The sequence below is a fragment of the Saimiri boliviensis genome, chromosome 6 (assembly GCF_048565385.1).
Source record: "Saimiri boliviensis isolate mSaiBol1 chromosome 6, mSaiBol1.pri, whole genome shotgun sequence".
Taxonomy (NCBI): domain Eukaryota; kingdom Metazoa; phylum Chordata; class Mammalia; order Primates; family Cebidae; genus Saimiri; species Saimiri boliviensis.
The window spans coordinates 69,544,846-69,557,787 of NC_133454.1; the positions used below are offsets into that span (position 1 = coordinate 69,544,846).

General features: G+C 56.1%; 1 protein-coding gene across 4 annotated transcripts in view; it reads left to right on the forward strand.

Annotated features, from left to right (window-relative positions):
- Positions 1-10,211, forward strand: part of WNT11 (Wnt family member 11) — a 23,721-nt gene extending 13,510 nt beyond the window's left edge. For 3 of the 4 annotated variants that reach the window (XM_039471386.2, XM_003923487.4, XM_074400907.1), the window contains exons 4-6: positions 1,983-2,260; positions 4,913-5,205; positions 9,365-9,635. In XM_039471386.2, coding sequence (XP_039327320.1) covers positions 1,983-2,260; positions 4,913-5,205; positions 9,365-9,539 — 746 coding nt within the window. In that variant the 3' untranslated portion in view covers positions 9,540-9,635. Of the gene's footprint in view, positions 1-1,982; positions 2,261-4,912; positions 5,206-9,364 lie in introns of all 4 variants that reach the window. The other variant, XM_074400908.1, reaches the window with a different exon arrangement.
- Positions 10,212-12,942: the final 2,731 nt, after the last annotated feature.

A 12,942-nucleotide genomic window follows, 5' to 3' on the forward strand; every position in this document is an offset into this window, starting at 1 on the left:
TGGGTGGACAAGCATTCACCATCGAGTAAACACAGATGCGTGGAACTATCAGCGCAAGGGAGCCTGAAGGACAGCACACATACCTGTGTGCCCCCATGTTTGAATGAAGGAACGACACAAGGCTGTGGCCTGCCGTACTTGAGGCCACATGTCAGGGAGGCTCCTGGGAGAGGAGTCTAGAAACAAGAATGCTGCCGGGCACAGTGGCTCACACCTGTAATCCCAGCACTTTGGGAGGCCGAGGTGGGTGGATCACAAGGTCAGGAGTTCAAGACCATCCTGGCCGACATGGAGAAGCCCTGTCTCTACTAAAAATACAAAAAATTAGCTGGGCGTGGTGGTGCACACCTGTAGTCCCAGCTACTCAGGAGGCTGAGGCAGGAGAATCGCTTGAACCTGGGAGGCAGAGGTTCTAGTGAGCTGAGATCGCAAGACTGCACTCCGGCCTGGATGACAGAGCGAGACTTTGTCTCAAACAAACAAAAAGAGAAACAAGAATGCTATAGAGAAAACCCTCAGGGCAGACAGGTGTGCCACGGGTAACACTAAAGCAGGCTGCTGAAACTGTTGCACCATGCACAGAGCAGTGTAGGGACAGAACGTCTGGAAGACTTCCTGGAGGAGGTGGCTTCTATAGGGGGTCTAGGGGGACCTATATATAATAGGGAGGCTTCCGACAGGCAGAAGCACCCTAGTAAGTGTCATCTCTCCCCCGCACTGTAATAACTTTTCTTGTGGGTCCTAAACAGTAGCAGCTAATGTTCGACAAACCTTCCTTTCTTCCTGAATTATTTGAACTCTATAGCCAGCCTGTGAGGTAGGTGTTATCACCCGTATTCTACAGTTAAGAAAACTGAGGCTGGAGAAGGGGCAGTGGCTTGCTAGTTAAGAAACGGAGCCAGGGCTCAGACCCATGGCCAGGACCCCGCAGCAGAGGCTCCTGAGTGCCAGATTTATTCCCTAGGGCTGCTGTCCAATGGGCCACAACTGGCTGCCTGCAAACAACAGATGTGTATTGTTTCACAGTTCTGGAGGTTGGAAGTCTGACACTGAGGTGTCCGCAGGGCTGTGCTCCCCTGAAGGTGTCCGCAGGGCTGTGCTCCCCTGAAGGTGTCCGCAGGGCTGTGCTCCCCTGAAGGTGTCCGCAGGGCTGTGCTCCCCTGAAGGTGTCCGCAGGGCTGTGCTCCCCTGAAGGTGTCCGCAGGGCTGTGCTCCCCTGAAGGTGTCCGCAGGGCTGTGCTCCCCTGAAGGTGTCCGCAGGGCTGTGCTCCCCTGAAGGTGTCCGCAGGGCTGTGCTCCCCTGAAGGTGCTAGGGAGGATCCTTCCTGGCCTGTCCCTGGCTCCTGGTGGCAGCCGGTCATCCTTGGCGTTCTTTAGCTTGCAGCTGCGTCACTGCAGTCTGTGCCTCTGTCATCACAGAGCAAGCTCCCTCTCTGTGTGTCTGTGTATCCAAAATTCCCTTCTCTTGTAAGGACACCAGCCACTGGCCTAGGGCCCACCCTGATCCAGTATGACCTCATCTCAGCCCATTACAGCTGCAAAGACCCCACTTCGTCATAAGGTTATGCTCACAGGTACAGGGGTTAGGACTTGACCACATCCTTTAGGGGAAACACAGGTCCACTCACGGCAGGCCCTTTGTGCATTCACCTGGCCCATCAGGAGCTCAGAGCCTGGGCTTCACTTCTGTAAAGCATCCCCTAATGCCAGAGCAGGGCGAGGGGGTGGAAGACCAGAACTGTGCGTGAGTAGGAGGACTGGGTGAGGGTGTGCCTGTGGGTGTGGGGTCCTGAGTGTGGCTGTCAGCTGGTATATTCAGAGGGAATTGGGGAAGCAGAGGTGACAGCCCAATGGCCATAGTGCTGACACCTGCCAGCGCCACCCGGCTTACAGCAGGGTGTGGGCAAAGGAGAAGGACCTCCGACCTGGGTGGGGTCCTAGCCCTTGATGGGTGCCAGCTGACCTTCCCCTCCCACCCCCAGGGACCCGGGAGTCGGCCTTCGTGTATGCGCTGTCGGCCGCTGCCATCAGCCACACCATCGCCCGGGCCTGCACCTCCGGCGACCTGCCCGGCTGCTCCTGCGGCCCTGTCCCAGGTGAGCCACCCGGGCCCGGGGACCGCTGGGGAGGATGTGCAGACAACCTCAGCTACGGGCTCCTCATGGGGGCCAAGTTTTCCGATGCTCCTATGAAGGTGAAAAAAACAGGATCCCAAGCGAATAAACTGATGCGTCTACACAACAGTGAAGTGGGGAGACAGGTAACCGCCCACCCCACCCACCCCCAGACAGCTGTGCTTGCGCCATTGGCCGGAAAAGGGCCACCCAGTGTGCCCCGATGGCGGGGGTGCGGGGGGACGGGCCCTGACTGGCCCATACCTGACGTGCCTCGCACTGTCCTGGTCCTCAGCCCTTCCCTCGCCAGCTGCTTGGGGCTTGCCTCGCTTTCCTCCTCCTGGGCATCCACTGGGGTTTGGGTTGTCCAAGCGGAAGGAGCACTGAACTAGGAGTCAGAAGCTCTGAGTCCTGGCCTTGGCTCTGGCACTGAACTCTCTAAGGGACATTGGGCAAGTCACTGCCTCTCTAGCCTCAGCTGTTCCCATCTATAAAATGGTGGGGGTGACCTGCTGCTGTACCTCCCTCCAGTGCATGGAGCGGGCTGTGGTCAACAGAACCATATCCTAAGGGGTCATCTGCTTGGATTGAACAGGGATTCCCACCCATACCTACCACAGCCTCTAGAACAGTTTCCCTCCAGCACTCATTATTATCAGGTTTTCATTCATTCATCACCTCACTGCCCAAAAGGCTGGGGTGGGTGGACCCATAAGTGAATGAACTTTCTAGCAATCCATGTTGCAGACACAGTGCTTGGTGCTCCATATGTTTCTGTCCTGTGGTCGCAGAACGACTCGGGCAGGCTCTGTTGTCCCCTTTCTACAGATGGGGAAAGGCCTGTGACCAGCAGGACGGCCACTCCGCTAGAGCTGCGTGTGCAGTCTGTGCAGTCGGCATCTCATCAGCTCCTCTCTGCACCCTTTAGCCCCGTTTTACAGAGGCGCTGAGTGTGACCGAAAGCACTTCAGCGGCTCAGCCACACCGCGCGATAGAGCCCAGGCCTGTGCGACTCCCATGTCCAGGGCTTCTGTGGTCTCACCTGCTCTCAAGGGTCTCCCTTGTGTGAGGATTCTTGGATGTCCAGGCCATCCTTTGGACAGTTAGGGAAACTGAGGCCAAATCATACTGTGGGTCTATAGCAGAGCCTGGCCAGGAACTCGGGACTCCTGCCTCCTGGCCCTGCTGACCTGTCCCCCACCCCTGCTCATGAAACCCAGTGGGAGCCCTTCCCAGCAGCCTGCACACCCAACATCATGGCCAGGCCAGCTGGGCACCACCTGCTGCCAGGGGCCCAGCCCTCCCCTCCCTGCCATGCAGTCCAAAGAGTGTCCTCAGCCTCGGGGCAAATCAGGCCTGTCCCCGAGGCCATCTGCAAAAGGGGCCAGTATCCCCACAAGTTGCAGGGCTTCATGAGGATTAAATGAGATCGCCAACATGGGTTTAGTACCTCGGGAAGCTCCAGGCCCCTTCTCCCAGCTTATGCTGAGCAGCAGAACCTAGTTCACTTTCCCTCGATGGCTCGCCAGTGCCGCGGTGCCCTGCAGTCCTGTTGACTTCATTCCTGTGACCTCCACAGACTTTTCTCACACATTTCAGATTTGCTGCCCATACACACTCCCTGGGTCCTCACTTCCTGGCACTGGCGAGAGGAAGGAGCCCTGAGACCTTGGTCAGTTCCCCCACTAACTCATTTGTCTTGGAGCAAGGCCTGACCACTCTTTGCCTCAGTTTCCCCATCTCTCTGATGCAGGGGATGGGCCCAGTTTCCCATGACTCTTGCCGGTCTCTGTACAGGACAGGCAGGAGGGCAGGCTGGGGCAGGGGGATCTGAGTCTTGTTTTGAAAGAAGGGTTTAAAAGGCAGAACTGGAAGGCCCTTAGAAGGCGTCTAACTTCTACCCCTCAGGTATAAATGGGGAAGCTGAGGCCCAGAAAAGCTGGTGGGCCAGAGTCCTTTTGGAAGCCAGGGCAAAAATCTCCCCAAGCCTCTGAGCCCAAGGGTCTTTACCATAGTTATTACTTAAATGGATTTTTCAAAGCCAATATTGATTTAACTTTTATGGTTCACAAAACCCTTTTGTGTGTGTCATCTCATTTCATCCTTACAGCTCTCTGCAAGGCAGGAATTATGTGCTCGCTTTGCACGAAAGAAGACAGAGGCTCTGAGTGGTGACGTGGCTTGCTGAGGGTGGCCTGGCAGGAGCGCTGGCAGTGGGGGGACAGCCAGCCAGGCAGTGGGGAGGTGCCTCCCGCACTCACCTCTGCCTCTTCTCCCCTTCCTACTCTCCTCCTTTCCTTCCTTCTCTTATTTTCTTCCTTTTTTCCAGCAAGCAGTTAGTGAGAGAAAAAGCATGGAACAATTAAAAGCCACTGCTTTTGGAATCACCCTCAGATCTGGGTTCAAATCCCAGCTCCATGATTTCCTATCTGCAACCTTGGGCAGCCTCTCTGAGCTGTTTCTTCTTTTTAATATGGGGGGAGTAAGAATACCTCCCCTGAAGGGCTTTTGTGATGATCAACCTCTCTTATGTGTTAGAGTGCTTGGTATATAGTAGGTGCTCAATAACTGCATCCCTATCCCTGCAAATGCTTTTATTCCTGCCCCTCAGCTGCCCCCCAGGTTGCAGGAAGACCCACACCACCTCCAAACTTCACAGCAAAAAGCTCTATCACTTGAGGCTCCAGCAGGCAGTGTCTCCCCGAGAGCACCCAGCCACGGGTGGGTGGGCTGGGGGTCCCAGGACAGGCCAGGGAGGGGACTCCGGATGCCCAGCCGACGCCTCCCCCTGTCCGCAGGCTCTGCGCGCCTCTCTGGAAATGAAGTGTAAATGCCATGGGGTGTCTGGCTCCTGCTCCATCCGCACCTGCTGGAAGGGGCTGCAGGAGCTGCAGGATGTGGCTGCCGATCTCAAGACCCGATACTTGTCAGCCACCAAGGTAGTGCACCGTCCCATGGGCACCCGCAAGCACCTGGTGCCCAAGGACCTGGATATCCGGCCCGTGAAGGACTCGGAACTCGTCTATCTGCAGAGCTCACCTGACTTCTGCATGAAGAATGAGAAGGTGGGATCCCACGGGACACAAGACAGGTGAGGCCAGCCGCCATCCTGGCGGGAAAGGGTCACCCAGCTTGCACGCACTGTTCCCCAGCTCAGGGCCACACACACAGCAGGGACTCAGTTGGCATTTGGAGAATGGAGTCCCTGCTCAGTCAAGGGAGTTGGCCCCAGGAATGCTGATTGGAGATGCCAGGGTCCTAGGGGCCCCTGCAGAGCTGCCAGGAGCATTCTGCACTTGGCCTGGCAGGGGCCCAGGGAATGGAGGCTGATGAGAGGCCCCTGCTCCACCTTCCCCAGCTGGGGAGACTGACGGGAAGAGACAATGCCGCTACTGGGAGACAGGAGAGGGACGAGGCTGCCCAACATAAGATAGGTGCTCAGAAAATGTTTGTCAGATGAACAGATGAGGGGTAAAGGCCGTACAGCCTGCTTGGTGCACAGAAAAGAGACTGAGGCGCCAGGGGAGGTGGAGACAGCCTCCACTGAGTGAGGGAGAGTGAGGTCTGCCCGCATTCCGTGCAGCGATACTGCTCCTGTGTCCCCACCCCTGTGAGCCCTGCCCCTGGCCCACCGCTCCTCCCATCTCCTCCTGGGGACCCCGGTCCTGGAACCCTGCCACAGGCCCAGTCACAGCTGCTGCAGCCAGCTCAGCAAAGGAGAGTGAGGGAGCCAGGGGTGACTGCAGACCTACTGTGTACTGGGTGGGGCTGGTGAGGACCTCACAAGCAGCCTTTCCGGAAGACGGGGCTGGCAAAAGCTGGTCCCGATCTCCTATGAGAGGAAGAGCTCTGGCGTCACATGCATTTGGGAAATTCCCTTTGGCGCTTCACAAGGCACTAGAACATACAAAAGGCTCCGAGGAATCTGCAGTGAAGGATCTGTTTAAGCCAGTACTTCCCAGAGGTGTTTGGCCATGGAACTCTTTTATTAAGGAGCCCCTAATAGCATTCCACAAAACTCGTGTTCTTGGGGTTAAAAGAATATTGCACCAGAGAGTGGGTGTCTGGGAACGTGTCTGGCACATTGTTGGTGCACAGCCAGCGTCGACTTCCTCCACGGCCCACGTTCCTGTCTCCAGGAGAGGGAGGGGTGGGCTGGGGGGCTGCATCCCCACAGGCCGGGGCAGCAGGCTCTGTGAGGAGGCCCAGGCTCCCATCTGGAGGCCAGATTGCAGGGGTCGGCAGAGGGAAGATGGAACCAGGTCAGGCCAGGGAGACAGGAAGGAGCCAGAGGCTGGGCTGAGGTACATGGGGACGGGGGAGTTAGAGGCGGCTTCTAGAACACGGAGGGTTACAGGAGGCCCACAGAGGACCCAAGAGTGAAGAGAGCGTCTTCCTGGATCTGTGTGCTCTGTGTGCGTCAGCGAGGGCACAGCTTCCCAGTGGAGGGACTCGAGCACATCCCTCACTGAGTTGAGGCTCAGGCCTGTGTCCCGTGCAGTGGGGAGGGCACCCCGCCGCTCACAGGGTTGGCAGTGATCTCCAAGCACACTTACGTAGCATCTCCCCTCCCCCTGTGCCCTCAGGCTGCCAGGCCCCACTCTCCCAGCACCCCCTCACTCCTGATGAAGAAGCCCGACAGCACCACCCACCCTCTTGGCTTCCTTTGCAGCCCCCACAGTTTTTCGGCTTGTGGCTGCCAGTCCTTCCCTGGGGGGGCCCCTGCAGGCGTCTGTGTTAGTTGGCTTTTGCTGCAGTAACAAACACCCCCAATCTCTCAGCAGTTTACAACCACAAACATTTTTTGCACCAGTTACATGAGACTGCAGGTCAGCTGTGGCAGGTGCTGCTGGAGGATCCCCAAGGGCTCAGGTCGTGACAAGAAAGCTCGGTGTGAGGGGAGCCCAGAGGGTCCCTGACCTAGCCTGGACATCAAGGAAGGCTTCCTAGAGGAGGAGAAATGTGAGATTGATTGGGTTGGAGGTTGAATGTGAGTGAGCTTTGTGAACTGTGCAAAGCGTGTGCACGGGTGGTATCTCTAGATGCTGGCTCCCTAGGTGGGGAAGACTCCTTGCAGTATCCTCAAATCTAACCTGGGGAAACCGAGGCCTAATCTGCAGTCAATATTCCAAATCCCAGCCCTCTTGTAGTATTTCTTCCAGAGGCCTGCACCCCTGAAACTCGTCCCCCACCCCCGCCTCCGCCGACAGTCTGAGCCACCCTGTGCCCTGGGAGCCAGGTATTCCAATGGCCCTCCCCTGGGCCCGTGGCCTCACTGACCCCAATCCTGGTCCCAGGCCTTGTCTGGCTCTGACATCGGAGGCCAGGTCAGACAGTGCATGTCAGGGATCCAGAAATTAGAAAAAGAACTCTGTCTTCTTCCTGCCTCTCAGGATAGAGTGCTCAGCCAGAGCCTTCAGAATAAGGCTGAGGGGGGACTCATTAATGCCAAGTGGCTAAACAAAGCCCAAAAAGGTTCAGTGACCTGCCTTAAGTCACATAGCCAGTAAGTGGCAGAGCTGAGGTTTGAACCGCGGTCTGTCTGGGTCGGGGGCATGTGTTCTTCCGGAAACTGCTGACAGCCCCCACTTGCTGGTCACTGGCTGACTCTTCCCAGGCACTCCCCTCCTTCTGCCCATCGCCCCTTCCAGCTCAGACCTGGCTGCTCCCCCAAGCACTACTCAGCCTCCTCTGGGCCGCCAGCCCTCCCCTTCTGTCTGCTCTCCCTGTTCTGAGGGCAGGCCTGGTCTTCTGCCTTTGCCCAGGCTGTTTCCTCTACCCTAGCACTCCTTCCCTCCTCTGCATGACGGAGTCCTGCTCATCCTTCATGAATGGCCTAGATGGCCTTTCCTCTTCCAGGAAGCCCTCCTGAACTCTCAAAGGCCTTGGACTCACCCCCGGCCAGGCCCCTCCCCCTTCTGTGTCTGTTTCCCCATCAGTAAATATGAGGATTACCTTCACTCATCTCTAGGACTTGCCCATCTCGGACACTCTGGGATTCCTCCATCCACCCGTCGGGACCCTTTGTCCCTGTCAGTGCTCCAGACCCCTGCAGCTCTGTCCCCAACTGCATCTCATGAAAACACTCCCTGTCTAGCCTCAGCCCAGTGAGAGGAACCACTAGTCTGAACAGATGATTTGTCACTAGACAGAGGATAGGATAGGGAGAGAAAGCCAGGGCCTTAGTTTTAGTCTGAGTTTAAGCCTCTGCCCTTTGCTGAGCCTGTTTTCGTCTGCATAATGGACATAATAAATCCACTAACCCAAGGGCCCTGTGGGCCTCCACTAAGATAAAACACTGGGGGGAAGGTCTGGCCCACAGGAGGCACGTGGCTGATAGACTCCTCTTCCTCCACGAGCAGCATGCCTGATGCCCACTGGGGGTTCAAGTATTTCAGAATTTATCCTAGGCTTCTAAAAATCAAGTGATCTTTACATCTGTCATAATATTTAATAAAAGATTAAGTATGGCCAGGCATGGTGGTACATGCCTGTAATCCCAGCTACTCGGGAGCCTGAGGCAGGAGAATTGCCTGAACCCAGGAGGCAGAGGTTGCAGTGAGCCGAAATTGTACCACTGCACTCCAGCCTGGGCGACAGAGCGAGACTGTCTAGATAGGATTATTAGATTGGTTAGAGGGTCCTTCCAGTATTTTTAGAAGTAGAAGAAACAGAAAAAAGATACCTCCAAGAAAACAAAACAAGGTTGGGTACAGTGGCTCATGCCTGTAATCCCAGTACTTTGGAAGGCTGAGATGGGAGATTGCTTGAGCCTAGGAGTTCAAGACCAGCCTGAGCAACATAATGGGACTCCATTGCTACAAAAATAAAAATTAAAAAATTAGCCAGGCATGGTGGTACCTGCTTATAGTCCCAGCTATTCAGGAGGCCAAGTGGGAGGAGCACTTGAGATGGGGGGGTGGGGTCAAGGCTGCAGGGAGCCATAATCACAACCACTGCACTCCAGCCTGGGCAAGAGAGTGAGACCCCCGTCTCAAAAAAAAAAAAAATGAAAAAGAAAACAAAACAACCCCATCATTTTGGTAACCTCCTGCTAGAAATATAGGGAAAAGTTAGAAGTACCTTTAGGTAACAGGATTATTTAAAATTCCTGAAAGTTCAAGACAACTTCCAAGAAGGGCTGAGTTGGTGGCCATGGGAGAGGCTGCTGGCTGCCTGGCTGGGGGTCATGGGGTGTGGGGAGGTGGTGACTGAGGCATGCACTGACCTCCTTCCCGCCCCCACAACAGGCAGTGCAACAAGACATCCAACGGCAGTGACAGCTGCGACCTTATGTGCTGCGGGCGTGGCTACAACCCCTACACGGACCTCGTGGTCGAGCGGTGCCACTGTAAGTACCACTGGTGCTGCTATGTCACCTGCCGCAGGTGTGAACGCACCGTGGAACGCTATGTATGCAAGTGAGGCCCTGCCCTCCGCCCCACGCAGGAGTGAGGACTCTGCTCAAGGACCCACAGCAGCTGGGGCCAGGGGCCTGGAGACGCCCCACGGATCTCTGCTTGTGAATTCCAGATGCCAGGCATGGGAGGTGGCTTGTGCTTCGCCTTCACTTGGAAGCCACCAGGATCAGAAGGCCTGGCCACCCTGGAAGGAGGGCCGGGACATCAAAGGAAACCAACAAGATTAAAAATAACTTGTCCGCCTGAGGCCCTGGAGTGCCCACAGGCTGGTCTAAGGAGCAGGGCATGGGATTTTGTGAGACTGACATGGACTTGACCTTTCAGGGCCACAGAGACCAGCCTCTGGGAAGGGGTCTGCCCGCCTTCTTCAGAATGTTCTGTGGGACCCCCGGCCCACCCTGGAGTCTGATCCTGTTGGGCCTGCCACATGGAACCACTAGCTTGGGTTGTAAATGTTTTCTTTGGTTTTTTGATTTTTCTTCCTTTGGGATATGGAAGCTACAGAAATATTTATAAAACATAGCTTTTTCTTCGGGGTGGCTCTTCTCGATTCCTCTTATATATTATATATATATATATATATATATATATATATATATATATATATATATGATGATCTCTATTTTAAAACAAGCTTTCTAAGCAGCTGTATGAAATAAATGCTGAGTGAGCCCCAGCCCGCCCCTGCAGTTCCCGGCCTCCTCAAGTGAACTGGGCAGACCCTGGGGCTGGTGGGGGAACTCTCCGGTTTCCAGGCAAGGCGGCTTCCGATTGATGTCTTTTCTCCCCCCGCACTTCCCCCACACCAGGCCCTGGCCCCGATCTCCCTGTAAGATCTCTTGGTCAAGGGCGAGGACAGACGTCTTGAAACATAAACCCAGCTGGCAGCGTCTTTGTTCCTCAGGGACACACATGCAGGCGCAGCTCGGAGCCTGGCCATGTTGTCAGGCCTGCCTGCTAAGCTGACTTCAAGGGAGAACCCTCCCTGGGGAGCTGGGATGCAGACTTTGGGGAGGTAGTGCAGATCCAGGCTCTAGCTAGCCCTGGTAGGTTTTCCGCATGACCCTAGGCAGGGCTCTCTGTCAGCCTCAGTTTCCCCATTTGTAAAATGGGGGAGGTGGGGAGGAAGGCAGGAGGTTGGGAAAGGCCTGCTGAAGGCTGGCGGCAGCAGACGTGATGAGAAGTGGTTGGATTCTGGTTCTGTTCTGAAGGTGGAGCCAACAGGATTTGTTCCCTTTTTGCATGTGGGGTGTGAGGGGAAGGAGGCCCAAGAATGACTGCTGGGGGTTTGGCTGGAGCACTTGGAAGGCTGGAGGAGCTGAATGCTGACATGAAGAGAGACCTGGGGTTCAGATTTGGGCCTGTAGGGATTGTGATGCTGTTTATGCTCCTAGTGGAAATACTGAGTGGATGGGTAGATATTTGGATCTGGAGTTCTGGGGAGTGGCCGTGGCTGGAGATCCACATTTGGGCATCATCACTAAGACAGTGGGTGAGTAAAGAGGACCAGAGCCTGGGCCTGGGGCACTCCTGCCTTGGAGATTGGGGAGACGAAGCTTAGAGGAGACACGGGAGATAGACGGAATGGCCAGGGAGACACGAGGGAGGTTGGTGGTCCTGGCTATTGCCAAGTGAAGGCAGGGTGCACAGGATCACCGCAGGCACATCACTGTCCCCTGAGCTTCAGCGTCACCTCCCGCATGTGGGCAGCACTAGTAACCAACAGATGAGCAAGTGGGGTATCCCCAGTGCCTGGCCAGGGCAGATGGCGCCGAAACAGAAGCAGTGGTTCATTACCGGATCTTGCTGTGGCTTGGGGGGGTGACCACCCAAGGCAAAGGGTGTAAGAAGACGTCATCTGGATCTCTGCATGCATGGGAGAGACCCAGACTCAGCACCAGCGCCTTCCCTCCTTGGAGCCAGCTGAGGACTGAGACGCCACCTGGAGGGGCTGCGGCAGAGCAGGGCCTTGCGCAGGCTTTGGAGAAGTGAAGACACGTCCACAGGGGTGGGATGGCAGGGATGACCCCTCTGGGGCTGGACAAGTCCTGAGTGGGAAGAAGGACAGCTTTGGTGGCCATTCTCCAGGCCCTGCCTGAAAGCTTGAGGCAGGATGGGGGGATGGCCAGAGCCACAGTCACCGGCTGCAAGGAACCTCAAGATAAGTCTTCTGGTGTGTTTTGCAGATGAGGAAATTCAGAGATGGGAAGGGCCTTCCTGTGGTCACAGAGCTGATAATGGGCTGGGGGAGCTGGAGCCTCTCTGGGTGGGGCCCCTGCCAGCCTCTCTGGTGAAAACCCCCAGCCTCCCTGGAAGGAGCCCCTGGAATGTGCACTCTCCAGGCCCAGGGTTTCCCTGCTTCACAGCTCTCAGCAAACCCCTCAGCTCACAAAACCAAACCCTAGTTCCTTGCCTAGAACACAAGGCCTGTCCCCATAGGCACAAACGATTCTTACAACAGCATTTCCTGCAACTCCCAGCTGCTCAGCCCGCCTGGCCTCTGGGCATCTGTTGATCTTCCCTGGCCGTGAGCGCTGTTTTCCCTGCTGGAATCTCACGCAACCTTCATAGCCCTCTCCACAAAACCTTCCCCAGTGCTCTGGGTGGAAAGGATCTCCCCCTCTTTGGGCTCCCAACAACCCTTTGAACAGTTAAAGCAGCCATCACCCTCCTTCTCAAGCTGCCAGCCAGTGGCCTCTTCTGCAAAAGCCAGGTAAATGGCTGCCTCCTACAGGAAGCCCTCCCCAACTGCCCTCACCCTGGACCAGGGGCCTCCACTGGGTTCCCACAGCCTCTATGCTCCCTCCAGTTCTTCTCTGAGCCAAGGTGTTGTAGAGGCCTGTGTTGTGTCATAACATCCGTCTCCCCCACATGTTTTCGGCCTTTTCATGAACTGGGACCAGCCCTATGCACCCATGGGCCCTGGGATCTGGGGGGCAGCACAACAGGGCTGGGTATAAGACATACCTCTGAAATGTTGGGTTTGGGAGTATTCTTTGGACCTCTGTCAAGACAAGTAAATGGGGAAACCAGACCAGGAACCCAGAATGGCTCTCAGAGAGGGTGGCCACATGAGCTAAGTGCTACCATGTATTGTGTACCTGCTATGTGACTTTCTAAACACACTGGCCCAAGTCACCACAGCAGCCCTCCGAAGTGAGTATTGTTACCATTGACGCAGGAGGAAACTGAGGCTCTGTAAGGAAACGTGCTCACTCCAGCCCCGAGGAAAGCTCCCAGCACAGAAGGGCTCTGAGCACAGGTGCGTCCCTGCTCATGCGTCCTCCGCACTCCCGGCAGGTGCAGAGGAGCTACATGGAGAGCTGAGGAGGGCTGGGAGGGGAGCCCTCAAGCTCAGGACAGGAGACTCCAGGGGTCCCTGACTCAATGGGCCAGTGGCCAGTCCC